At 56.2% G+C, this 27,050-nt stretch overlaps 1 protein-coding gene across 1 annotated transcript in view; it reads left to right on the plus strand.

Moving 5' to 3' along the window:
• The window catches only part of SLC29A1 (solute carrier family 29 member 1 (Augustine blood group)), a 26,390-nt gene extending 3,434 nt beyond the window's left edge, over positions 1-22,956 (plus strand). Inside the window, exons 2-13 of the mRNA XM_065400361.1 lie at positions 9,978-10,078; positions 12,686-12,767; positions 12,924-13,114; positions 13,368-13,507; positions 13,934-14,068; positions 14,481-14,578; positions 14,827-14,923; positions 15,190-15,281; positions 15,398-15,506; positions 15,970-16,055; positions 19,607-19,806; positions 21,706-22,956. Coding sequence (XP_065256433.1) covers positions 10,050-10,078; positions 12,686-12,767; positions 12,924-13,114; positions 13,368-13,507; positions 13,934-14,068; positions 14,481-14,578; positions 14,827-14,923; positions 15,190-15,281; positions 15,398-15,506; positions 15,970-16,055; positions 19,607-19,806; positions 21,706-21,817 — 1,371 coding nt within the window. The 5' untranslated portion in view covers positions 9,978-10,049 and the 3' untranslated portion in view covers positions 21,818-22,956. The remainder of the gene's footprint in view (positions 1-9,977; positions 10,079-12,685; positions 12,768-12,923; positions 13,115-13,367; positions 13,508-13,933; positions 14,069-14,480; positions 14,579-14,826; positions 14,924-15,189; positions 15,282-15,397; positions 15,507-15,969; positions 16,056-19,606; positions 19,807-21,705) is intronic.
• The last annotated feature ends 4,094 nt before the right edge of the window (positions 22,957-27,050 follow it).

Genomic DNA, 27,050 nt, shown 5'->3' on the forward strand with positions numbered 1-27,050 from the left:
ACTGTGGAACGCTCATGCCGTCCCATTTGTCCTGAAGCCCTGAAAGGGCCATGCAGTTTGTCAGAGGTAGCCCTGCAGTGGATTCACAAGAGGGAGCAGCAGCATGGCTTGTTACAAGGGCTCCCACATCCCTCCCCTGCAGGGAGATTTCATTTCTAAGCTCTGCAGCACTGTCACCAAGCTGTTCTGCCATGACCTTGAAATAAGTCTTTCCTCTCCCTGATGTGCGGGGGATCTCACTATCCATGAAGGCGCATGTATCCTCTGAGAGGGAGTGCAGGCCCAGCAGCTGTCTCTTGCAGGCATTCTTAGCCCAGCTGTGCGTTCTCGCAGGGTTGCTTGTGAAGGCCGGGCTACATACGCTGGTTGGTTGTAGGGCACTGTTGTTGGGTTGCCCAAGGCGGCACAGGCTGGGTCACTCACTCTGGTTTGTTATTGTAGGGTTGCTTGTAAGGGTTGGCTGCATTACAGGTATTTGGGAGTAATGAGCACTGGGCTGTGTGTGTTGGTAATAAGCCAGCACTCTGTGGAAAGAAATGGAGGTACTTAGCAAAATGAGATCATGGGGTTAGGCAGCTCTGGCATCTTCCCTTAGGAAGCCCCCTCATCCTTCCCAGAGTGACATGGGCTCACGGTCAGCAGGGAAACAGGAATGAGTGGCCCCCTTGGGGCAGAGAGAGGGGTCCTGGGAGAGGAGTGTGTGGGGACCCACCAGCTCAGCGCAGCAGAACTAAACCAGGAGTGTGATGTGAGTGGGACAGATGGGCTTTCCGAGGCTGCTGCAAGCGGGCCCACCGCAGCTGCACTACCGTCAGGGAGAGCCGTTCCCACACCAGCAAACTCCCCAGCTCCTGGGCCGTGCTGCCCTGCTCCATCGTTCCTCTGGGATCCTGAAGATGGCAGCCTATGGTACTGCTCACACGCTATCCCCTCCACAAAATCCTCCATTTCCTCACTTCCCTTGGCTCCGTGTGACCTGACCTGACGCCAGCTGACACCGACTCATCTGCTCCAACGCAGCCCCCATGACCAGGAGGGGCTCGGCACTCACCCCCGTGGGAGGCGAAACACCGTCCCGCTGCCTTCAGACACGCCTTCCCATTCAATGGGCACGGGGCTGCCAGAGCCTCCATTGGCTCTGTCAGCCCCGGGTGTGTGCATGGGCTCGGCCTCTCCATCAGCCCCTCTCTGGTGCAGGTGTGGTGGGGGAGCAGGGGCGTGTCTCTCCGTCAGGGAGTTTATCAGGCAGCGTATTGGGATCCAGGTTCTGCTCAGCCCCACTGGAACTCTCCTGACAGGAGGGATCCGGTTGCCCTGGGCCCCTTGTGCAGTGCGGGGGGCGGGGGGTGTGGACTCCCCTCCCAGCAGAGGCAGGATGGATCTGGCTGGGGAGCAGGATGTGCAGCAAGAACATTTGCAGCTCTCTGCACACTGACCTAAGGGCAACTGGCTGTCACGCTTCACAGTGTCAGCTGGCTGGGGAGAGGGTTGCACACCTGGCCAGGTGCATGATGGGGACTTTTTTAAACTTTCTCTGCGCCATCAAGTACTGGGGCCAGCCAGTGCAGCAGGGGACATGAAGGGGGCATCAGATTAGATGGGCCCATTGATCTGATCCAGCTCAGCAAGGACAGAGGATGCTGGGCACATGGGCCCACTAGTCTCTTCTGGTGCAGCAGCTTCCACCTTCGTCGCGGTCTTCCCAAATTCCTTCCCGCACTCGCGTGCCCCCGAGCTGAACTCGCCTTGAGTAGGGTTTCTCCCACCAGACACAGTGGCTTTCCCGTTTGCTCTCCATTATTTTGGGGCTCCCTTAGACTGATGCTGGAGCCTTGAGGAGCAGTCCCAGCTGTGGCTGGGCGCTGTCTGTCTGTCTGGGAGGCGGCCCCTGGCAGGAGGAAGTGGGTGAGATGTACTGGGTAACTACGCCGCCCCCCATAACCGACAAAAGGGATTGCACTTCCACCCTGTCCAGAGTGGGAGTTGTGTGATCTGCAAAGGGGAGTGAGCTAGACGGGGGCGCCCAGAGCATGCCCACTGCGTGTGAAGAGGAGGTGCCCAATGTAGTAACAGGCCAAACTGGCACGGGCCAGGCTAAGGCTGCTCCTGCTGATGGGGGCAGCAAATCCTGCAGCCTCTGTGGGAGGAGGGGATTGGCCTATGCTCAGACCCTCCAGCTGGCCCTTGATTTCCCCAGACTCATGGATCCGTCCTCAGGGCTGAAGAGCCATTGGTGTAAGGGGATAAAGCAGGGCCGGGTCTCTGCAGGACACAGACGTGGCTGGAGCAGGTGCCTAAAAGTTCTTGTCACTTGGTACCAAAGAGGGGTTGGGAGGGGGACTTGCTCCAGAGTACATGGCAGAGAAAAGGGGGTGGGGGATATGCACCAGCTTAGAGCATGCCAGAGCCGGGCACTCCCCTTGTCTGGAGATGGGGTATTTGCCCTTCCTGGAGTCGCTGCTGGGCTGGCGACTCCACATAGCCTGGAATGGAGGAGTGTCAAGGCTGCTTCCCCACTTTGAACTTTAGGGTACAAATGTGGGGGCCTGCATGAAGACTTCTAAGCTTAACTACCAGCTTAGATCTGGTCCGCTGCCACCATTCCCAAAGCTAATTCCCTTCCCTGGAAAGCCTTGAGAAACCTTTCACCAATTCCCTGGTGAATACAGATCCAAACCCCTTGGATCTTAAAACAAGGAGAAATTAACCATCCCCCTCCTTTCCCCCACCAACTCCTGGTGAATACAGATCCAAACCCCTTGGATCTTAAAACAAGGAGAAATTAACCATCCCCCTCCTTTCCCCCACCAACTCCTGGTGAATACAGATCCAAACCCCTTGGATCTTAAAACAAGGAGAAATTAACCATCCCCCTCCTTTCCCCCACCAACTCCTGGTGAATACAGATCCAAACCCCTTGGATCTTAAAACAAGGAGAAATTAACCATCCCCCTCCTTTCCCCCACCAACTCCTGGTGAATACAGATCCAAACCCCTTGGATCTTAAAACAAGGAGAAATTAACCATCCCCCTCCTTTCCCCCACCAACTCCTGGTGAATACAGATCCAACCCCCTTGGATCTAAAAACAAGGAAAAATCAATCAGGTTCTTAAAAAGAAGGCTTTTAATTAAAGAAAAAGGTAAAAATCATCTCTGTAAAATCAGTATGGAAAATAACTTTACAGGGTAATCAAACTTAAAGAGCTCAGAGGACCTCCCTCTAGCCTCAGGTTCAAAGTACAGCAAACCAAGATAAACACTCTAGTAAAAGGTACATTTACAAGTTGAGAAAACAAAGTAAAACTAACACGCCTTGTCTGGCTATTTACTTACAAGTTTGAAATAGGAGAGACTTGTTTAGAAAGATGTGGAGAACCTGGATTGATGTCTGGTCCCCCTCAGTCCCAAGAGCGAACAACCCCCTAAACAAAGAGCACAAACAAAAGCCTTTCCCCCCCCCAAGATTTGAAAGTATCTTGTCCCCTTATTGGTCCTTTGGGTCAGGTGTCAGCCAGGTTACCCGAGCTTCTTAACCCTTTACAGGTAAAAGGATTTGGAGTCTCTGGCCAGGAGGGATTTTATAGTACTGTACACAGGAGAGCTGTTACCCTTCCCTTTATAGTTATGACACGCCCCCCAAATCACAGATAGTGTAGGACGTCCGGTTCCACACTGGCTGTGATTTCTTCCTGGAGCTCTAGGAGAAAACAGAGTTAATAAGACACATGCACCTTTAGACATACTACTGATTATATAAAAACTAACAATATGTTCCAGTCCAAGAACAATTTTTAACCAGTTGACTCTGGGAAACTTTCCCGGGAGAGTGCATCAGCCACTTTGTTAGAAGCTCCTGAAATGTGTTGTATTTCAAAATCAAAATCTTGGAGAGCTAAACTCCACCGAAGAAGTTTTTTGTTATTCCCCTTGGCGGTATGAAGCCACTGTAGCGCAGCATGGTCTGTTTGTAGTTGGAAACGCTGTCCCCAAACGTATGGGCGTAGCTTTTCCAGCGCGTACACAATGGCGTAGCATTCCTTTTCGCTGATTATCCAGTGGCTTTCCCTCTCAGACAGTTTCTTGCTGAGAAACACGACAGGATGGAATTCTTGATCCGGTCCTTCCTGCATTAAAACTGCTCCCACGCCCCGCTCGGACGCATCTGTGGTTACTAGGAACGGTTTGTCAAAGTCGGGGGCCCTTAGCACAGGGTCAGACATGAGTGTTGCCTTAAGCTGGTTAAAGGCCTGTTGACACTCATCAGTCCACTGAACTGCATTTGGCTGTTTCTTTCTGGTTAGGTCTGTCAGCGGGGCGGCGATTTGGCTGTAGTGTGGTACAAATCGCCTATAATATCCGGCCAAGCCTAAGAAGGATTGGACCTGTTTCTTTGACTTTGGAACCGGCCACTTTTGGATAGCATCCACTTTGGCCTGTAGGGGATTTATAGTTCCTTGACCCACCTGGTGCCCCAGGTAAGTCGCTCTGTTTTGGCCTATTTGACACTTTTTAGCCTTAACAGTTAGTCCTGCCTGCCGGATGCGCTCGAAGACTTTTTCCAGGTGCTCCAGGTGTTTTGTCCATGAATCAGAAAAAATGGCCACATCATCGAGGTAGGCAACTGCAGATTCTCCCAATCCCGCTAAGAGACCATCTACAAGTCTTTGGAAGGTGGCGGGTGCATTTCGCAACCCGAAAGGGAGTACATTGAATTCATACACCCCTGCCTGGGTGACGAAGGCTGACCTTTCCTTAGCGGGTTCATCTAGTGGTACTTGCCAGTACCCTTTGGTTAAGTCTAAAGTAGAGATGAATTGGGCATGTCCCAATTTTTCCAATAGCTCATCTGTGCGTGGCATTGGATAGTTGTCAGGACGAGTTACAGCATTTAGCTTACGGTAGTCCACGCAAAAGCGTATTTCCCCATCTGGTTTGGGAACTAGAACCACTGGAGATGCCCATGCACTGTTAGAGGGGCGGATTATACCCATCTGTAGCATGTCCTGGATCTCCCTTTGTATAGCAGTTTGGGCATGAGGTGACTCCCGGTAGGGTGGGGTTCTAATTGGGTGAGCATTACCTGTGTCAATGGAGTGGTATGCCCGTTCGGTCCGTCCTGGAGTGGCTGAGAAAATTGGTGCAAAGCTTGTGCACAGCTCCTTGATCTGCTGTCGCTGCAGACGTTCAAGGGTCGTGGAGAGGTTCACCTCTTCCACGCCACCATCCTTTTTTCCTTCGTAGTAGATACCTTCAGGCCACTCCGCGTCATCTGTTTCCTGGGCTGTAAACTGGCAAATGTTTAATTCTCTGGAATAAAAGGGCTTAAGAGAATTAACATGGTATACCTTAGGCTTTATGTTGGAGGTGGGGGAGGCTATGATATAGTTAACAGCTCCTAGGCGCTCCTGGACCGTGAATGGTCCTTCCCACGACGCTTCCATTTTATGGGCCTGGAACGCCTTTAAGACCATGACTTGGTCTCCTACTTTGAAGGACTGTTCTTTGGAATGTTTATCATACCAGGCCTTTTGCTCTTCCTGAGCATCATTTAGGTTTTCTTTAGCAAGGGCTAAAGAGTGTCGGAGGGTGCTTTGTAGGTTGCTTACAAAGTCTAGAATGTTAGTTCCTGGAGAAGGCGTAAACCCCTCCCATTGCTGCTTCACCAACTGTAATGGCCCCTTAACCTCGCGGCCATACACAAGTTCAAATGGTGAAAACCCTAAACTGGGATGTGGTACAGCCCTGTAGGCAAAAAGCAACTGCTGCAACACTAGGTCCCAATCATTGGAGTGTTCATTTACGAATTTACGTATCATGGCCCCCAAAGTTCCATTAAACCTCTCCACCAGGCCATTGGTTTGATGGTGATAAGGGGTGGCAACCAAGTGATTCAGCCCATGAGCTTCCCACAGGTTTTTTATGGTCCCTGCCAGGAAATTAGTTCCCGAATCTGTAAGGATGTCAGAGGGCCACCCTACCCTGGCAAAAATGTCTGTTAATGCGTGGCACACACTTTTGGCCCTGGTGTTGCTTAAGGATACTGCTTCCGGCCATCGGGTAGCAAAATCCATGAAAGTCAGTACGTACTGCTTTCCTCTGGGTGTCTTCTTTGGGAAAGGACCCAGAATATCCACAGCTACTCGCTGAAATGGGACCTCAATTATGGGTAGTGGCTGGAGAGGGGCTTTAACCTGGTCTTGGGGCTTTCCCACTCGTTGGCACACCTCACAAGACCGGACATAATTAGCAACGTCCTTGCCCATTCCCTCCCAGTGGAAGGACTTCCCCAACCGGTCTTTGGTTCTGTTCACCCCAGAATGGCCACTGGGATGATCATGGGCTAAGCTCAAGAGCTTTACCCGATACTTAGTGGGAACTACCAACTGTCTTTGAGGATGCCACTCTTCCTGGTGCCCACCAGAAAGAGTCTCCTTGTATAAAAGTCCTTGTTCTACAACAAACCGGGATCGGTTAGAAGAGCTGAGAGGCGGTGGGGTGCTCCGCGCCGCCGCCCAAGCTTTCTGAAGGCTGTCATCTGCTTCCTGCTCGGCCTGGAACTGTTCCCTTGATGCTGGAGACATCAGTTCCTCCTTGGACTGTGGACTGGGGCTTGGCCCCTCTGGAAGGGATGCAGGTGCTGGGGCTGTTTCCATTGACTGAGAACCGCTGTCCGCTGGTGCACTATGTGGTATTTCAGGCTCTGGCTGAGCCTCTTGGGTAGGGTTATCTGCTGCTTCCGCCAGTTCAGGTTCGCTGGTGCCATCTGGCATTGGAGTTGTAGACGGGTTTGCAAGCGCTGGACTCAGTGCTGGCAATGGTTCTGGTGCTGGTTGCGTTGCCAGTTCCGGTTCTGGGACTGGCTTTGGCTGGGTCTCTGGGATTGGATCCACTACGGCTGTTGCAGTCGTTGGCAGGGGATCCGGTTCCACCACCTTTGTTTGGGTCTCTGGTAACACAGACGGGGCCCTGGTGGACGGCTCAGGAACAGGGATGGGGGTGAAAGCTTGCTTAGCCTGGCTGCGGGTGACTATTCCCACCCTCTTGGCTAGCTTCACATGGTTGGCCAAGTCTTCCCCCAGCAGCATGGGAATGGGATAATTGTCATAGACTGCAAAAGTCCACATTCCTGACCAGCCCTTGTACTGGACATGCAACTTGGCTGTAGGCAAGGTTGCAGACTGTGACACGAAGGGTTGAATTGTCACTGGAGCCTCCGGGTTGATGAGTTTGGGGTCCACTAGGGATTGGTGGATAGTTGACACTTGTGCCCCAGTGTCTCTCCAAGCGATAACCTTCTTTCCGCCCACTCTCAAGGTTTCCCTTCGCTCCGAGGGTATGAGAGAGGCATCTGGGTCTGGGGATCTTTGGTGTGATTGTGGTGTAATGAACTGTAATCGGTTGGGGTTCTTGGGGCAGTGAGCCTTTATATGTCCCAGTTCATTACATTTAAAACATCACCCTACTAAGGTATCACCGGGGCGATGTTGGTTGGTGGAGACTGGTGTGGTGGGGTGAGAAGGCGTCTGGGGTTTCCCTTGGGATGTGGGTGGGGCCTTGGGTTGTCCCCGGTGGTAAGGTTTTGTTTCGGCTTGCCCCTTCTGATATTCGCTCCAACTGCTACTCGTTTTTTTCTTTTCTGCCACCTCCACCCATTTGGCTCCAATCTCCCCCGCCTCGGTTACAGTTTTGGGCTTCCTATCTAGGATGTACCTTTCTATTTCCTCAGGAACACCCTCTAAAAACGGCTCCATTTGCATTAGGAAGGGCAACTCTTCCGTAGATTTAACATTTGCTCCTGATATCCAGGTATCCCAATTTTTCCCAATGTGGTAGGCATGTCGGGTAAATGACACATCGGGTTTCCACCTTAGGGCTCTGAACCGCCGACGGGCATGCTCAGGTGTTAGCCCCATTCTGAGTCTGGCCTTGTTTTTAAAAAGTTCGTAACTGTTCATGTGTTCCTTAGGCATTTCAGCCGCCACCTCTGCTAAGGGTCCACTGAGCTGCGGCCTCAGCTCTACCATGTACTGGTCTGGAGTGATGCTGTATGCAAGGCAGGCCCTTTCAAAATTTTCTAAGAAGGCCTCAGTATCATCGCCTGCCTTGTAGGTGGGGAATTTTCTGGGATGGGAAGTGGTACCTGGAGAGGGGTTGTTAGGAGTGGCTGTTGTATCCGGCCTAGCCCTTGCTACTTCCAGTTCATGCTTCCTTTATTTTTCTCTCGCCTCCATCTCTTTTTCTTTCAGCTCCATCTCTCTCTTGTGGGCCTCCTCTTTGGCTTTCTCTTCTCTTTCTCTCTGCTCCCTAGCTCTCTCCTCAGCTTCTTTCTCGAGTTTTTTAATTTGAAGCAGTCTCTGATGTTTTTTCTCATTTTCTTCTGCTTCTAGTCTGGCCAGTTCTATTTTGTTAGCTACTTCTTTGGTAGTCATTTTCCTGTTTTCTTGTGCTGGGTCACACCCCTCTGCAGTTGACTGAAACTGGGATGTACTCAGCTCAGGCTGCTGCTGAGTTAACAGAGACTTTCTAACTAGCTACTCCCGAGGATGTAAAAAGAAAAAAAACAATTCAGCTTGTAAATTCCTTTTACCAATTGTTTGCTCATTAATTGAACCCTTCTCTTAACAAAGGCTCTTGTTAAAAAAACTTAACACCATCTACCTTCAGCTCTGCTTTCCAAGCAGCTAGAAGGAAAAAAAAATCTTACCGGCTTTTGGGTTTAAAATGAATCCCACCGCTGCCACCGTGTCAAGGCTGCTTCCCCACTTTGAACTTTAGGGTACAAATGTGGGGGCCTGCATGAAGACTTCTAAGCTTAACTACCAGCTTAGATCTGGTCCGCTGCCACCATTCCCAAAGCTAATTCCCTTCCCTGGAAAGCCTTGAGAAACCTTTCACCAATTCCCTGGTGAATACAGATCCAAACCCCTTGGATCTTAAAACAAGGAGAAATTAACCATCCCCCTCCTTTCCCCCACCAACTCCTGGTGAATACAGATCCAACCCCCTTGGATCTAAAAACAAGGAAAAATCAATCAGGTTCTTAAAAAGAAGGCTTTTAATTAAAGAAAAAGGTAAAAATCATCTCTGTAAAATCAGTATGGAAAATAACTTTACAGGGTAATCAAACTTAAAGAGCTCAGAGGACCTCCCTCTAGCCTCAGGTTCAAAGTACAGCAAACCAAGATAAACACTCTAGTAAAAGGTACATTTACAAGTTGAGAAAACAAAGTAAAACTAACACGCCTTGCCTGGCTATTTACTTACAAGTTTGAAATAGGAGAGACTTGTTTAGAAAGATGTGGAGAACCTGGATTGATGTCTGGTCCCCCTCAGTCCCAAGAGCGAACAACCCCCTAAACAAAGAGCACAAACAAAAGCCTTTCCCCCCCCCAAGATTTGAAAGTATCTTGTCCCCTTATTGGTCCTTTGGGTCAGGTGTCAGCCAGGTTACCCGAGCTTCTTAACCCTTTACAGGTAAAAGGATTTGGAGTCTCTGGCCAGGAGGGATTTTATAGTACTGTACACAGGAGAGCTGTTACCCTTCCCTTTATAGTTATGACAAGGAGCCAGGCCTCCTGGGTGGGCATGTAACTGAAGGGGAACAGATATGCCTGGCTGAGGCAAAGGGGACTGGGGAGCTGGGAAAAATGCCAGCTCAGCTCACCCAGGGGAGAAAGGGCCAATGTCAGGGCATGGCTTCCCTGCAGGAGGAAGGGGCTTCAGGCCTCCAACCCCACTGCCCTGTGTCCCAGCCTGTCCTGAGCAAGTCACCTTCCCGTTTCGACTAGCTCGGAGCGGCGGCTCTGCATAGGGGAGGCAGATCTGTGCGGGTACTGTTCCCTTTCAGAGTGTTGCTGATCCCCGCCCTTTGGGAGCTCACCCAGGATGCCCCCTGGCACTAAAACCAGCACAGTGCCCCTTGCTCCCGGGATTCCAGCTCCCCACTAAGCGCTCTCTGTTTGGTTTGGATTTGCAGGAGGCCAGCAGCACAGTGAAGGAGTGAGAGTTGCTGGGAGCTACCAAACGTCGCTGACCGCCACCAGGCACCATGACGACGAGCAGCGGTCCCTCAGACAGGTATGGCCAGGCCTCAGTGTGCATGCACACGTGTCCCCTGAAAACATCGCCTCCCGCGCTGGTCCCCAACCAGCCCCTCCTGACAGAACCACAGCTGCAGTGGTGTTTACAGGACCCTCTCCCTGCAGGCTCACCAAGTGACAGGATCTCCAGAAGAGCCCAAGGACCCATGGGATGAGCCCACAGGTGCCATGATCTTGGCAAATCCAATGTCCCTGGAACTTGGAGGTGGGATGGTGGGGAGCTATTGTTGTCCCCAAACCCAGAAACCCTGCTGCCCTGCCTTCTGCCCTGGCCCTGCAGCTGAGGGCTGGGGGAGCAGCAGCCAGTGTTGTGCTATATGTAGCTCTATGGTGGAGCCCAGTCTGTAGCACCTGACGTGACTAAAGCAGCAGGATCGGGTCTGTGGCTCTCTCCTCCCTTGGAGGCTCTCCTTGTCAGTTTTCCCATAGCTCATGGGCTGCAAACATTCTGCACTGCAAGGAGGAAGATGAATACTAAGAGACTTGGCCCCCTCCCACGTCTGCCAGCACACATCTGGCTCCCATGGGCCTGTGAGCAGCCAACACCCTCGCTCCCTCCCTCTTTCATAACAGCTTGGAAATCCCCTTTAGGTCCCAGGGCAGCTGAACCATTGCACTCTTGCTTAATGTCAGTGGGAGGAGGGGACTCTCTCAGCACTCGCAGGGCTCCACACAACCCCCCCTGGGCCAAGCAGACCCCCTTCTCCCCACTGCCCCTCTCCTACAATAGAGATCCATTCTCCTGCCTTCACATCAATGCCATATGGAGTGTCAGATGTAGCTCCCCCCTCCCCCCCGGTTACACCTCGTTGGGGGCACCCAGTCTCTTCTCTGGGAAGGCACACGCAGCAGGTAAGGAAGTGGGAGCCCCTGGTGTTCGCAGCTAACAACCCACTTGGCCTTATTTCTCCAAACTCCAACACATCCAACCTCCCATTAGGGGATTCTGGGTCCAACAGGCGGGTGCTGTACTAAGCAGCACTATGATTAGAGCTGCCACTAGGGGGCAGTCAGGACTCCGCATGCCCATTTGACTGCATTAAGGCCTAGGTCGACAAAAGCAGCTATTGGCTTTGAGTGTCCCATGTTGGATGTCTAGGGCCTGATTCTCAGAGGGGCTGAGCACTCCCCACTCCAGGTGAAGCCAGTGGGAGCTGCGGGTGTTCAGCACCTCTGTAAAAACAGGCACAACGGCGCAGCGCCCCACTGAATGGAGAACCCTCTGACAAAGGCTTGGGTGTCCTGGTAGCTAATCAGCTGACCATGTGCTCTCAGTGCTACACTGGAGGCAAAAGCGCTAAAGCGATCCAGGGATGTATAAACGGGAATCTCGAGTAGGAGTGGAGAGGTTCGTTTACTGTTGTATTTGGCACTGGTGTGACTGCTGCTGGCACACTGTGTCCAGTTCTGGTGCCCACAGACCAGTCAAGAAGGAGGTTGATAAATTGGGGAGAGTTTCAGAGAAGAACCACAAGAATGATTAAAAAATGAGAAAACAGGCCTTATAGTGATAGACTCAAGGCGCTCAATCTATTTAGCTTAACAAAGAGAAGGTTAAGGGGTGACTTGATTCCAGTCTGTAAGTATCTATATGGGGAACAAATAGTTAATAATGGGCTCTTCAAGCTAGCAGAGAAAGGTACAACACAATCCAATGGCTGGAAGTCAAAGCGAGGCAAATTCAGTCTGGAAATAAGACAGAGTTTTACTAGGGAGGCTAATTAACCACTGGATTAATTTACCAAGGGTCTTGGTGGATACTCCAGCACTGGCAGTGTTTAAACCAAGATTGGATGTTTTTCTAAAAGATCTGCTCTGGGAATTATTCTGGGGCCGTTCTCTGGCTTGTGTTATATGTGGGGGTCAGACTAGATGATCACAATGGTCCCTTCTGTCCTGGGAATCTCTGAATCTGGGAACTGGCAGGTGACATTAGTGCTTGTAAGGGTGCTGCAGAATTCAGCAGGGGTGCCCCAAAGGCTAGTGTGTGTGTCTGTGTTGTGTTGTGTGAGGGAGATTGAGCAGCACCAGCCTGCACTGTCCTGAGGTCCAGGAAGTATAATTAATGTCTGCTTAAGGGAGCCTAGAGCTGGAACAGCCGGGGGCTGCAGGTCAGGGGTGAGGGGCCCTGGCAGAGCTGTGTGGGGAGCCCAGGGCTGGAACAGCCGGGGGCTGCAGGTCAGGGGTGAGGGGCCCTGGCAGAGCTGTGTGGGGGGAGCCCAAGGCTGGGATAGCAGGGGGGCTGCAGGTCAGCAGTGATAGGGATGGGAAGAGCTGTGAGGGGGGAGCCCAAGGCTGGGATAGCAGGGGGGCTGCAGGTCAGGGGTGATGGGCATTGGCAGAGCTGTGGGAGTGGCAGGTAGTCCAGGCCCCTGCCTTCTCCAAGAAAATCTCTCCTCTGCCCTCCCTTTATGAACACTGAACCTAAGCTAATTCATGATTCGGTGCCTCCTTCCTCTCTCCCCTGTTCTGGGCCAGGGATGGTCAGGAGATGGGGGCAATATCCACGTATCCTCCTCCCGCCTGTCCTGTCCCAGCAGCAGCCTGCTCAGAGACCCTCTGACTCTGCCCATCTCTCGCACAGGTATAAAGCCGTCTGGCTGATCTTCTTCATCCTCGGCCTGGGGACACTGCTGCCATGGAATTTTTTCTTGACAGCCACCAGGGTAAGGAGCTCTGTGTCCCGTGTGTGTGGCGCGTGCGGCCCATGCTCGTGTTGGTGTGGGAACTGGTGTGCACCAGGAGGGACGTGCGTGAGGCATGGGTGATGCAGTCTGGGTGTGTAGGAGGCGGGTGCGTTCATTTCGCTCTCTCCATTTCAGTATTTCACCAACCGCCTCGGGGATCCCCAGAACGTTTCCTCCTTGGAACGCCTCCCTGGGCTGAACAGCACGTATGAGGGCCGGGAGCTTCCCCCCACCTACCTGCAGGCCAGGTTCAACAACTTCATGACACTCTGCGCCATGCTACCCCTGCTCATCTTCACCTGCCTCAACTCCTTCCTCCACCAGAGGTGAGTCTGGGCCTCTGCCCTGGCCCAGTCCCTCATCTCCATTCCCTCTGGCCAAGCGGGGAACTCAGCCTCCCGCTGGGTCCCCTTCACCCACAGAGCCCTGCTGGACCAATCCCCACTCAACACAGCCTGGCCTTTGTGACCCAATTCCCCTTTGAGGCAGGCCTGCCGAGGTGGGTGCCTCCCGCAGCCCCCCATGGTCCTGCTGGTGGGGTCTCTTCTCACTGAGGGGCTCTCTCTTGCCACCCTGCAGGATCCCCCAGAAAGTCCGTATCCTGGGCAGCCTGGTTGCCATCCTTCTGGTCTTCATGATGACGGCTGCCTTGGTAAAGGTCCCCCTGGAGCCGCTCCCCTTCTTCGTTGTCACCATGGTCAAGATCATCCTCATCAATTGTGAGTGGGGCCTTGGGCAATCCTGGATGCAACTGGGATCGGGGAAGCTGTCTCCAGAGGGGTGGAAAGAGGCACAGGACCCGTTCCACCTCTCCCTTCACTGTTACCCCGGCCAGTGCCAACCCACTCTGCTGCTACAGGGTCTCGCGTCTGGGTCTGATCTCCTGGCGCTGAAGTGTATGGCTACTCCTCCCCCAGCAGGAGGTGCTGTAGGGAGCAGGGCAGGGGCATGGCTGTGGGGGGAGCTCCCAGCCATCCTGGACCCAGCCTCCCCCAGCAGGAGGTGCCGTAGGGAGCCGGGCAGGGGCACTGGCCATGATGTAGTGTGGATCCGCAGTTCGTCTTGCAGCGGGGGTGGGAGAAGGGCACTGTTCTGTGTCACCCCTATTTGCCAATCCTCATTATTACCTGTCTTTGTCCTTGCAGCCTTTGGTGCCATCCTCCAAGGCAGCCTCTTTGGATTGGCTGGGCTGCTGCCTGTCAGCTACACAGCCCCCATCATGAGCGGGCAGGGCATGGCAGGGACCTTCGCAGCTCTGGCCATGATCTGCGCTATCTCCAGTGAGTAACTCCCATGCGGACCCATCTACAGCCCTCCAGTCGCCCACCTTCCAGTGGGATCTGCTGCAAAACCGCCTGTGCCCAGGAGCCGCAGGAGGGCCTGCTCGGTACAGAGGCGGTGCAGGTTGCCCTTCTCCTGATCCACCACAGTTCAGAGCCAGCTGCCAGGGCACCTCTAGGGAAGGGCACACTTGGGGGGTCACTCTGGGGGGGGGGGCACTAAAATACAATTTTTGGGGAGGTGATCACTGCAGGGGGTCTCCACAGGCTTCTGCAAACATCCTGTCCTAGGAGAGGGGTGTCCTCTGGCAGATCTGGGGGGGGGGGCAAGTCTCTCCCCTATTGTTGCTTTCCCCAGCAACCCCCTCTGCCCTTCCCTCACCTCTGGCCTCTCTCCTCTCTGTGCTCCCAGGCGGCTCATTGCTGGCAGACAGCGCCTTTGGCTACTTCATCACAGCCTGCGTGGTGGTCCTGCTGGCCATTGGCTCCTACATCCTGCTGCCCCGCCTGGTAAGGACTCGCCCTTCTTGGGGAGGTGGGGGGTGGGGACCAGCCAGCCAGCAGAGGGGAGTGTGGGGGGGGGCGGGCGCTGTGCTCCACAGGAGCCATAGTGCAAGGGGAAGCCAGCCTCATTCCTGTGCCTGCAGGCTTCCCCAGTGACACTCCAGTCCTGGCCGTGGACAGCCCCCATCCCTGGGGGCAGAGAGGTCCACCCCACACACACGCACATGTGAGCTCTCCGGGTGGTCTCTCTGCAGGATTTCTTCCGTTACCACTCAATGAAGGACAAGACCGAGTATCGGGTCCACGAGAGGCATGCTGAGCTGGAGACCAAGATCGACCTGATCAAGAAAGGTGAGGCACGCCAGGGGGAGGGGAATATTGACAGGTGGGCTGGAGGGGGAGCTGGGGACTGGAGCTGGACCTGGGGAGGCTACTGGCTCTGGGGAAGCCTGCAGCCCCTCTGCATGCGGCCCGGCCCGGAATCCCAGGGGAGGGGTAAGCGTCAGGCGTGAGCAGTGCTGGCTCTGGGACTGGGCTCAGGCGTGGAGCTACTGGCCGCACCTGGGGTCACCCACCACCTTGGGACCTCCCCTCACCCTTCCTGTCTCTCCCTACAGATGAGCCCAATGGGGTGGAACAGAGTTACCCGAGCAACACGGCCCCCCAAGTTCCCGGCCAGAAGCCCTCCGTCTTCAGCATCTTTAAGAAGGTACGTGAGTCGGTGACACCCCCTACCCCTCGTGCCTGGGTTATGGGTCCCTGGGCCACGTCTCTACCTCCCTGCATATTTGGGTAACGGGTCCTGGCTCTGTTTTCACCCTCCAGATCTGGGTCATGGCTCTGTCCGTCTGCTTGGTCTTCACTGTCACCATTGGGGTCTACCCGGCCGTCACCGCCGAGGTAAAGTCCACGATCGCCGGGAGCAGCAATTGGGGTGAGTGACAGCAGACTTCCTATCGTTCATCGCTGGGGAGACTAGGGACGGGGCGGGCTAGAAGCGAGCAGACCCCCAGGGGCAGTGCTGGAGGAAAGTGGGGCTCGGGTGTGGAAGGAGCTACAGGGAAGAGGCCCCAGTGACATCTGTTGGCAACCTGAGAGCTGGACAGGCCCGCTGTGCCCTCTGACAGACTGGGCGCCAGGTTTCCCTCCTGGCTTGGGCAGGATCCATGGGCAATGGTGTGGGCTGGGCCCAGGCCCTGTCCTGGCTGCTGAGGAGACGTGGAGAGTCATGTTGGAGGAAGAGGGAGGGTGCGAGCCTGTGCCCGTGGGAGGGGCCATGTTGTTGGGTAAGGCCTGATTCCCCCTGTCCCCTCTGCACTGTGGGGGGCACCTCACGCAGCAGACAGGAGGGGGTGGGGTGTCCTGTCACCTGTCACTCACCCTTCCTCTCTCTCCAGAGATGTACTTCATCCCTGTCTCCTGTTTCCTGATGTTTAATGTCTTCGACTGGCTGGGACGGAGCCTCACGGCCATCTGCTTGTGGGTAAGTATGGGGCAGAGCGGAGGGGGCAAGGGCCTGGCAGCTGGGCCCTGACCCGTCAGCCAATCAGAGTTCACCTCTCGGGGCTGCCCTGTGTCCTGACAGCCCAGCTGCCCATGCAGGACACAAGGAAGTGGGTGCTGGCAAATTAGCACAAGGGGCTCTGCATTGAATTCTGCTCCTGGCTCTGGGAGCTGAGCGAGGACTGTTTGGGTTAGAGCAGGGTGCTGGGAGTCCAGACTCCTGGTTTCTATCCCTGGCTCTTACCGCCTCATGGCATGCCCTTGTGTGAGTCATTTCCCTGCGCCCTGCCTCAGTTTCTCCACCTGTACAATAGGGATCCTGCTGCTGACCCCTACCTCCCAGTGGACTGGGGCTCAAGTACAATTGTGTGTACGTGCGAGGGAAGGGCCAGGGGTGACTATCATGGAGATGTAGGGAGCCCGTCCCCCTGGAATCCTGTCCTGTCTCTTTTGGCTGGGGAAGCTAAATGCACTGTGAATTTGGGCTGTTTTTCCAGCCGAGTCTGACATGCTTTTCCCAACTCCCTGGGAAATGGCTGTAACGGGCACCCCAGAGAGAGCTAGCAAGCAAGGGGATGGTGCCCTGAGGGACACCAGCAGCTGGGGGCAGCAAAGTACTGCAGGGAGAGAAGTGGAGAGCCCAGAGAAAAGCGAGGTGCAGGATGCCAAGGGCATAGAAGGGACCCATAGGTGGTACTGGCAGAAAGCCATCAGCTGCCTTGTGGAGAGTGCAGAGGGCAGCAGCTACTTGGGAGGGAGGAGACCAGGGAGCAGAAGTAGATGGGCTGCTCTGGGTGTGTGTGTGACAGGGCAGGAGGGGTGGGGATGGCAGCTGGCAAATATCTCCAGTGGCAGACATGGGACACTAGCTGGGGCTCTGAGTTACTACAGAGAATTCTTTCCCAGGTGTCTGGCTGGTGGGTCCCACCCACATGCTCAAGGTCTAACTGATCGTCATATTTGGGGTCGGGAAGGAATTTTCCCCGAGGTCAGACTGGCAGAGACCATGGGGAATTTCTCCTTCCTCAGCAGCTTGGGGCACGGATCATTTGTGGGTTTGATCTAGAGTCAATAGTGGGTTCTCTGTAACTTGAAATCTTTAAATGAGGATTGGAGGACGTCAGTAACTCAGCCAGCGGTTAAGGGCCCGTCACAGGAGTGGGTGGGCGAGGTTCTGTGGCCGGCGACGTGCAGGAGGTCAGACTGGATGATCATGATGGTCCTTTCTGGATTAAAGTCTGAGTGGGAGCTAGGTCCAAGGGAAGAGCAGTTCACTGCTGGGGAGAGGAGGAGGTGGGAGAGGATGGAGCTGAGGGGTCTCCAGCTGGGAAGGAGGGCGTGAGCCCAAGTGAAGTTGGAGAGATGGGTAGGAGACGGAAGGAGCGCAGGTGCTGGGGAGGTCCGAGAGGGGATCTGGTGAATGGGAGCGGGGGCGGGATCCTGTGCAGTTCCAGTTAGACGTTCCCATGGTGCTGTTTTCCCGGCAGTGTGGCTTGGAGGAAACCATCTCCTCAATTGCAGCCTCCTTGTAAACAAACCCAGGCTGCAGCTACACAAACAGCTGGCTGGGGCAGAGGAGGAGCAGCGGGGAGGGCTGCACTGCTCGCAGGCAGTCTAGGGCTGGGCTCACAAAGGGCACCAAATGGGCTACAGTCCCCTCCATGGCAGCAGTGCCCAAGGCTGCCCCTTCCCTGGCCCCTCTCTGTCTCTTTCTCTTGCCCCCTGGGCCTGCCCCATATGGTGCCATTGAAGCTCTGGAGTTCTATGGCGTTTGCTGTGGGGTTGGGGTCTGGCCCTGTACCCACTCTGCCCTGGAATTGCCACCTGCCATCCTCCAGGCACGGCCAGCAGCAGGGAACTGAGAATGCAGGAGCAGGGCTAAACACCCCCCCGTAGCCAGCATGTGTCTCTGGCTCTTCTTGCCTCCTCCACGCCCCATACAATGCTTCCCCCATTACTGTTCAGGCTGTTTGTTTGAATAAACTCTTGACAGCATGAGACAACGGGGAGCCTGTCCGGTCTGAGCCAGCCGGCCTGGCCAAGCTAGGATCCCCTGCTGCCGGGAGCTGCCTCTCTGAACCTCCCTCCCGGCAGTGGGGTCACATCGTCTGACTGCCCTCGCCCTCGGCCCCGAGCTACCTCGCCAGGCCACATCCCCGCTGGCAGGAGATGGTTCCAAAACAGCTCTATGGAACTCGGATGTGGCTGCATGTGGTTTGGCCTGGCTGATCCGCCGCAGGCCCTCCTTTCCCGGGGTGGGGCCGCTCAGTCAACAGGATGCTGGTTTTGGCTGTGCCCACAAACCCGCCGACTGGCCCACCCCAATCCCACAGCATACTTTGTGCCCACGACTGCCCCACCGCCGTGCCAGCCCAGCCCAATGTGCCCTGCAGGGTCCCGAGCTGAGGGGACAACGAAGGCTCGTGTCAGACGCAGGCAGCGAAACCTGGCTCCGGGACCTTAGGGTGACCCCATTGCAACCACTCTGGAGAGGCCTGGGTGGAACCGAGAGGAGCGGCTGGGATGTCCCAGCGTCATCATGTCCATGGGGCACGTTGTCACACCCAGCTGGAGAAAGACAAAGATGGGGGTCCCACTCTGCGCTGAACCTGCCAAAGGGAAGGGACTGAGCAGGGCAGGTACCAGCCAGAACCGAAGTGTTCCCTTGGGAGGGCTCACCCCTGCAGACTCAGCAGGCAGGAGAAGGGAGACTGACCAGAAACTGGCCAAGCCAGTGCCTCCGCCACTAGCTGGGGCAGGGGTCAGAGAGCATGGGGCAGGAGAGCTCAGGGAGCTGGTGAAAGCCGACCGGAAGTACGGGCATTTCCCGTGGATGGCTGTGCCCTCAGGAGAGGGCGTGGGGCTGCATGCGTGCAGGGCTTTCACAGCTGCCATCAGCCTGTTGTTTTCCATCTGTTAGTTATTGGCTCTGCAGAACCCTGGCTCAGCATTCTGGCTCCTGCCGCCGCCCAGCGCTCCAGCAGCACGAGTCAGCAGGCTGGAAAAGTCCCAGCCCAGTCCTAGGGAATGGGCCTGAAGGGGTTGCAAGAGCCAGGGACTGCGTCCCAGTGACCTGCCTGCTGACCCCGCTATTCTCCCTGGGGCCTAAGCCAGCAGCTCCAGCGCAGGAGCTCAGTGACTACAGTCCTCCCCAGCCACATTCGCATCGGTCGGGGGCGCAGGCAGTGCAAAGGGCATTGCAGGGCAGAGAGAGGGAGCCCGTGTCACTCAGCAGCACCCCCTTTGAGTGGGTAGGCACCGCACTGAGCTGCCTGGGTTAGAAGGGGGGGCCTAGAGTTGAGTAGGACAATGGGAAGCTCCCTCAACAGGCTCCTTCCTACCCCTTACCAGTGTGGCTCCCCCCTCCGCCCTCACCTCTTGCTGTCGGATGCACCTTAGTGCCCTGCGGGTGCCCGGTACCCCCGTCGCCCTGCAGGTGCTGTGGGGAGACGCCCCTCGCCTGCCTGGTTCCCCGGCGCCCTGTGGCACACCACTCACTCATAGGTCTGGGTTTTTTTCTCTCTCTCCCAGCCTGGGAAAGACAGCCGGCTCCTGCCCTTCATGGTGGCTGCCCGCATAGTCTTCATCCCCCTCTTCATGCTGTGCAACGTGCAGCCCCGCAGCCACATGCCTGTTTTCTTCCACCATGACGCCTGGTACATCAGCTTTATCATCCTCTTCTCCGTCTCCAATGGCTACCTGGCCAGCCTCTGCATGTGCTTCGGGCCCAAGTGAGTGTGACCTGAGGCGGGGGGAAGGGACCCAAGGGACCTCTTACCATGCAACAACCCATGCTGCTGCACTGGGTACTAGCTGGTGGCAATTCTGCCTCTGGGCACAGCCCCTTATCCAGGCCCTGCCTGAAGGGACTGGGGGTTCCCCTATCTAATGGGTGCTTCTCCAGTTGCCTTGGTGCGGTGGGTTAAGATCACTCTCCCCATGTTACAGAGGGAGAAATGGGGTGGGGGGATTTGCCCCAGGCCACCCAGGTGTCCTGGCTCCCAGTCCTGTGCTTCAGCCACAAGTCTTCTCCTTCCTCCACAGCCCCGAGCTGAGCTCAGACTTGTGCCTCCTAAAAGAGGAGTAAAAGCGACAGGGGCCAGGGCTGATCCCTGGGGGGGGGGGGGAGAGCTGCCCCCAGAGCTAGGCAGCCAAAGGCGACTGGCCCTGCAGAGCGCTTGGCCAGGGACACGGCCTCAGCCCCAGCGCAGGGAGCTGCTGGGCTCGGCCGGGCGGCCTGCAGTCTGTCAAGGCAGGGGGGATGCTGGCGCCGGGAGCTGCAGAGTGGCGCTTTGCCTGACACTTAGCAGCCGCGCTCTTTTTACGAGCCCATAACTCAGAGCTGGGCACTCATCCCAGCGGGGTGTGCGGATGGGATTACTGCTGTGGAGAAGCCCTGACGGGAAGCAGTCAGCACCCTCCCTGCCCTTCGCTGTGGCTACCCCCTCGGCCCCCTTCCCTTCCAGAAGCAGGTGCCCTTCCTGCCCCCCTTTCCCTCTCCCCATCACCAGTGTCTGTGATTATCAAGTGGCAGCCATTCCAGCGCTCCTCCCTGCTCCTGGCCTGGCCGGCCTGGTTCCTAACCCTGCCCCCCTGCTGCACATACAGCGCGAGCTCAACCCCAGACTCAGCTTCAATCCCGTGTGACTGTGTGTGACACCCCGGCCCAGACCCCCCATTCCTCACACAGCCTGAAACGAACGTGCTCCTTGTTTGAGCACCACCCTCAGCGCAGACTTCTGCTCTTCCTGCCATGTTCCAGCAGAGGGAGCATGAGAGCACCACCGACTGCTTGTACCGGGCCTACATACACTCTGCCAGTGCTTTTCCAACGCCTAACAGCTGGGCAGTTCAATGAACTCGCTCCCCAGCGCATTCCCAGTGGAGCGAAAGGAGCCCAGGCCTCCTGCCTGCCACCACTGGTGGCCCTTTGTAGGCTGCTCCCCCTTACGTGCCATCCTGTCCCCTCCTTCCCTACAGTGTCAGTACCCTAGCCCTGGGGGGGCCTTGCAAACTGGACTAAACTGTTCTCTGTCAGGCACTTGAGGCTTCTCTCTGATGATAGAACAATTGGTCTCTAAAGGGCCCTGGCTCCCCTGGCCACAGGGCAGGGAGAAGAGCCTGTGTGTGCCCCAGGATCCCCCCAGCCCCTCACTCGGACCCACAAGCAGGGGTTAAAGCACAGATCTGGGAGTCAGGAGACCTGGGTTCTCAACCCATCTCTGCTACAAGGGGTGGGGCATCCAGCAGAAATATCTTAACTGCTCTGTGCCTTGGTCTTCCCATCTGTGTGGGGAGCCTAGAGCTGGGACAGCCAGGGGCAGGGTGGGAGGAGACGGGGGGGCAGCCCGCCTGCTCTAGTTCCCACACTGTTCTGCTGAAGTGCGCATTGAGAAGCCCTTTAGGTCCCTCCTAGTCCTTCTGCCGGGGGTGGCGCAGGATCATTCCCCAAGGACAACTCCTAGTTCATTCCAGGTCCTCCTTCCCTTTCCCCTCAGCCCTGAGAATGGAGGGGGAGATGTGGGGAAGCCGCAGGGCACCGATTCCTGCAGAAGGGCTTAGGACAGGAGCCACCAAGGGTGGGGGCTGGTGCATAGTGCCGCTGGGCTGACGCTTCTCTCCTCCCCCAGGAAGGTGCTCACCCACGAAGCTGAGACGGCCGGAGCCATCATGGCCTTTTTCCTCTCGCTGGGCCTGGCGCTGGGAGCCGTGTTCTCCTTCCTCTTCCGGGTGGTGATCTAGCGGGGAGGCAGCATGGACACTGAGGCCATGCTTGGCTCAGCTTCTCATCCCCTGGCCAGCGCATAGAGGCTACGGTGCTGGGGGGGGACGTCTCCTGTGCACTGCTATGAACTCTCACTGCCTTAGCAGACCTTATGCCCTGTGACCTTGGGAGTGACCTCCACCTGCCCTGAGGATGGCTTGGGGCTCCTAGGGCTGGGTCACTTTGCCCTACCCCCGGCTTGTGTGATGGCTCCAGGACTTGTGTGCCATCATGTGCCCCCTGTACTGTGTGTGACCGCTGGATCCCATGCACACACAGATCTCCCCCTGCCCGGTGTTGTGTGACTTTCTCCCCACACACAGATGCCAGGATCCTGTCTCGAATTCATATCACACCCGCCAAGTGTGGGGTCCTTGGCTCAAAAGAGAAGAGAGTGCCTGGGGTCACTGCTCCCTTGGGGGCTGCTTGTGACTTGCTCTCCCCATCCCGGCCTCCTCTCAAGGGGTCCCTGGAGAGTTCACCCTTGTCCAGTTTCTCTCCCCCTGCCCCCAGCAAGGGAAATGAACTAACCCCCATGCCCGGCTGAGGGAAGGGGAGCCCTGCAGACTGCACCCCTACCCCCTCCGCCCTATATACGTGTGTGCTGCCCATCCCTATAGCTGCTGATCCTCTCAGACATTTGTGGCTTTATTCCTTCCCACTCCCTCCCGAGAGCTAGGGAATGTCATGACCCCAGACTCCAGATGGGGAACTGGGGCAGGGCTGGAGATAGAGCCCAGGTGTCTGGAGTGCCTGTCAGATGCCTCAATTACTGCACCTCCTTCCTCTTCTCCTGCCCTGGCCTTTCCCCTGCTCCTGACCTCCCTCCAGGTGCCATTCACCCCAGCTGCTTGCACTGCCCCAGACTGATCTGCCCCCTGCGGCAGTCCCTGCCTTACCCAGCAGGAGGTGCTACAGGAGTGGAGCAGGCACGCTAGCAGTGGGGGGCGCCCACAGAGTGAGAAGGCCAAAGCAGGACAGCACTGCCACGAGCCACCCCATGCTCTGCGAGGCCTTGCCTGGCTGAGTGCCCCTTGGCGCAGGCGGGGGCCCGGCCCGTTTGTCTCTGTAAATGTATCTGTACAGTTGCCATTTTCTATACAAAGAGTGAACATGCCTCCTCGTGTGTCTGCCACTGACTCCCACACCGCCACTGGGGGAGGGGAGCGCGAGCACCACGCAGGCCTCAGCCACAGGCGTCGGCCCCAGCAGAGCCGGGCCCCCAGGGCTGAGCGTGGCCAGGGGCTGGTGTGGAGACATCTTGGTGTCTCTGTCCTCAGCCCCTACTCAGCTCACTCCCACTCTGGGTTCCCATTTGGGGGGGGGGTCCCAACCATATCCCCAGCATGTGAACACATGGCCAGTACTTTGAGTGCTGAGAGCAGGCTAGGGGGGCGGGGGTCCAGGGCAGTACTGGCAGGCTGGGGGGGCGGCAGGCTGGGCCGGTACTGGCAGGCTGGGGGTGCTGGGGTCTGATGCCCTGAGAGGTGCTGGGGGGTGCTAAGCTAATCCATTCTGCAAAACTTGCCCTGGCAGGTGCATTCGCTGAGCTGTTGCGCCACCTAGTGACCACAATAGTGAACTGCAGCGTTCTGTCCTGTCAGCCTCCCTGCACCTTTGCCTCTCCTGGAAGCAGTTTCCCCAGAAACATTCTCCCAGCTCCCGCTCCTAGGGACAGCGATGGTTCCTCTGAACACCAGGACTACCTGCCCCTGGCACACACATACACCTGCCAGCTTCACACCAGCATAGCCCACTGATGCCCCCCATCTACACCGCCTGTAACCCATGTCCAGGATAGCAACTATCCCTGGCACCAGACCTAGTTGTGCAGAACCCCCAGCGTTTGCTCTTTGATTCTCCCCTGAGGTACGTGTATAGCCAATGAAGGTGGGATTGCAGCTCGCGGAGGCATACTCACGTGAGCTAGCACAACCAAACCTAGCAGTGAAGACACAGCCGCACAGGTGCAGGCTCTGGATGGGAATATATCCCAGGTGCAGGCTGTGCTCGAAACCCAGGCTGCTGCAGCTACCTGCTCCTCTTAGCCACGCTAAATTCAAACTGGCTGGGGCACATGCCGAGCTGCAGTCACACCTCCTATTGCAGTGCAGACGTAGCCTTGGGAATTTGTGTTCCTTCAAGTTAATTGAGTGCCATCGTCCCAGCCTAGGGTGAACCACAATTGTTTGTGTCTTGGACAAAACATTCCTGGAATGTCTAGCTTAGTACACACAGTTGTGTTCGGTGCTGTGCATTCATTAGCAATGACCTCCAGTTAAAGCAGGATCACAACCACTGATGTAGCCGCAGGCCAGGTCTGCACTCAGAAGTAATGTTGACCCAGCTATCTTGCTCGGGGGTGTGAAAAATCGAGTGCAGACAAGCCCATACTCTGTACTGCAGGTGTCTGGGTCTGTCCCCAAAACACACATCACAGCCATGGAGGGGGTGAATGGCCCATGGGATGGTTGTGCCACTGATCTTTCCTCCCTTCAGATGAGTAAGCCCTGGTGACACCGCCTCTGCCCCAGCTGCCTGCTAGCGAAGGCCCAATAGTTACATCTCATCAGCCCTGAAGACCACCCCCACTCACACCCCACCATACCTCAGCCCTGTGCTGGAGGGACCGCAGGCTTTGTGGCACACTCCTTGGCCTTACTGTTGGGAGCTGGGGGGGAATGGGGGGGGTGGGAGGCGGGCTGAGGAGAGGCTCATTACAATAGGGGTTTGTGAAGGCTGCTTTTGTCTGCCTAGTGCTGTACACACCCTGAACACATGATTCACAGGGGTCACCAACCAACTGAACAATAGGAGTGACATACACTCAACACTGACCTGAGCTGCTATTCTTCCCACACAGCTCTGCCCGTGCCCCTCACCCCTGACCTGCAGCCCCCCTGCTATCCCTCTGGGCTCCCCTCACACAGCTCTGCCAGTGCCCCTCACCCCTGACCTGCAGCCCTCCTGCTATCCCTCTGGGCTCCCCTCACACAGCTCTGCCAGTGCTCCTCACCCCTGACCTGCAGCCCCCCGGCTATCCCAGCCCTGGGCTCCCCTCACACAGCTCTGCCCATGCTCCTCACCCCTGACCTGCAGCCCCCCTGCTATCCCAGCCCTGGGCTCCCCTCACACAGCTCTGCCAGTGCCCCTCACCCCTGACCTGCAGCCCCACTGCTATCCCAGCCCTGGGCTCCCCACATACAGCTTTGCCCCTGCCCCTCACCTCTGACCTATAGTCCATCCCCCATCCCCACACACTATTCCAGTGCTGGGGTCCCTGGAGGTCTGCATATCCCAGTGTGCATCTGGCTCAGCACAGAGCTCATGCCCACGGCCTCCGGAAAGTCAGTCAGAATCGTGAGCTCATCGGCCAGGTTTGTAACAACAGTCACGTTATCCAGTCATTCTACCCATGGTCCTGAGCTCTAGAAGAGCTGCTGTCTCCCTAAAGCCAGAAAACAAGGGCCCTGTGTGTGAGAGGAGCCAGGGTGGGGACACACACACCAGACATCCAACCCCAGGTCCCAGCCATTCCCCTGTGTTTCCCTTCCAGCCCTGGCATCTCATTCCTACCCCTCCCCACCCACCTGTCCCAGGGTTACCGACACTGTAACCATGCATTCAGTCTGGAGATGGGACAGCTGAGCTGGCAAAGGAACCTCCCACGGGACAGGATGTGTCCAGGGTGGAGATGGCATGGCAGGGTTGTGCTGGCATCTCAGCAGGGTTCAGATCAGTTCCACTCTCTGTGAGGAGGAGGCCAGAGGACACATGCTCCTGTCCTAGGTCCCCAAGGGTGTCCATCCCAGACTAACAAGGTCACTTCCAGCCTAGGGCTCCCCCTGGACATGCTCATGGGGGGGGGGAACTGGGGAGACCCCCAACAGTGGGGGACTCTGGCCTCCTCATAGGCATTTGCTGTCTGATTCCAAAGGGTTTGGCCCAAATGAAGCTGACTGGTGCTCCAGTACCCCCTACCTGTTGCCTGTTCGGGAAGCAGGGTCTCTCCAGAGTAGCACCTGCCCAGCTGCAGACTGGAAACATGCAAGAAAAGCAGGAGAAGCCCATTGGGAGAGACCAGAAGTGTGGTGCACGGGGTCTCCTCAGCTGACCCGTGTTCTCAGCTCTCCTTTGGGTTTCTGGAAAAGCCATCATCACCCCAATGGTGACATTTGCCTCAATCCAGAGGTGAGGCTCTCCGGTTCATCACATGTCTGCTGGGTGCTCTCATCCCTAACGGGAAGCACTTCCTTCCCTCCCTAGAAGTCTTGGTCCCCACTTTCCCTGAGCTGTCCCCGATGGGATAGCGTTGGAATTGCTCCCAAGGGTCACAGGCCCAATACTTCTGGCAACAGAGATTCTCCTTGTGGTTGGACCTTATGGAGCAGAAGGCTCTAAGTCCTGTCCCCACTGCCCAGCACGGGGTTTGAGGGGTGCCACAGAGCAACCCCTGCTCAGTCAGGCTTGTTACAGTGGAGGCTGCATTGTGACTGAAGTGGCTCCCCCCTGATGTGGCCCAGCCAGTGTGGATGGGACCCAAACTGGGTCACAGCATCAATCCCTGCCATGATGGATTGATCATGGTTACACCCGCCCCATCTGCAGTGGCCAGGCCCCACCAGGGAGGAATGTGCTCCAGTCACAGTGGAGACGCCTTTACTCAATTCACACTGTTAAGAGGGGCTGAGAAGCCCAGAGATCCCCAGGGCAACTACATGGGTCCCAGGTTCGCAGTCCCTCCCTGTTGCAGGGCCATCGGTTGTGTTTCCGCTGGGTCCCTGATGGCAACACAGCAATGCAAATACTTGTCATACTGGAGATTGGGCACTAGGTGGTGCCATGGGAAGGGGTCCAGAGCTGCAGGCAATTCCATTCAATGAGACTTAATTGACATGACAAACTATTCGGGTGTTGCCAAAGGGTAGGTAGATCCTGTGTCTGAGGGAGATCCCTGCACTGCCAGCCTCGGGGGTGGGGAGGAAGTTATGACCCAGAGACAACCCCTTCCACCCCATCTTGAGGCCCAAACTGGTTCACCAAGGAGGACAGCAGTTACTGGCTCAGGTAGCTGACAGACATCACCCTCCTCTTCTTCCCCTCCTTTCTCTTGTTTGTTTTGGAAACAGGAGCTTAACGTTAATGAGTGTTTGCAAACAAACCAAAAGCGGGAGCGAGGGAGGGAAAGAGACAGGCAAGTGTGGAAACAAG

This window comes from Emys orbicularis, chromosome 3, assembly GCF_028017835.1.
Source record: "Emys orbicularis isolate rEmyOrb1 chromosome 3, rEmyOrb1.hap1, whole genome shotgun sequence".
Lineage (NCBI taxonomy): Eukaryota > Metazoa > Chordata > Testudines > Emydidae > Emys > Emys orbicularis.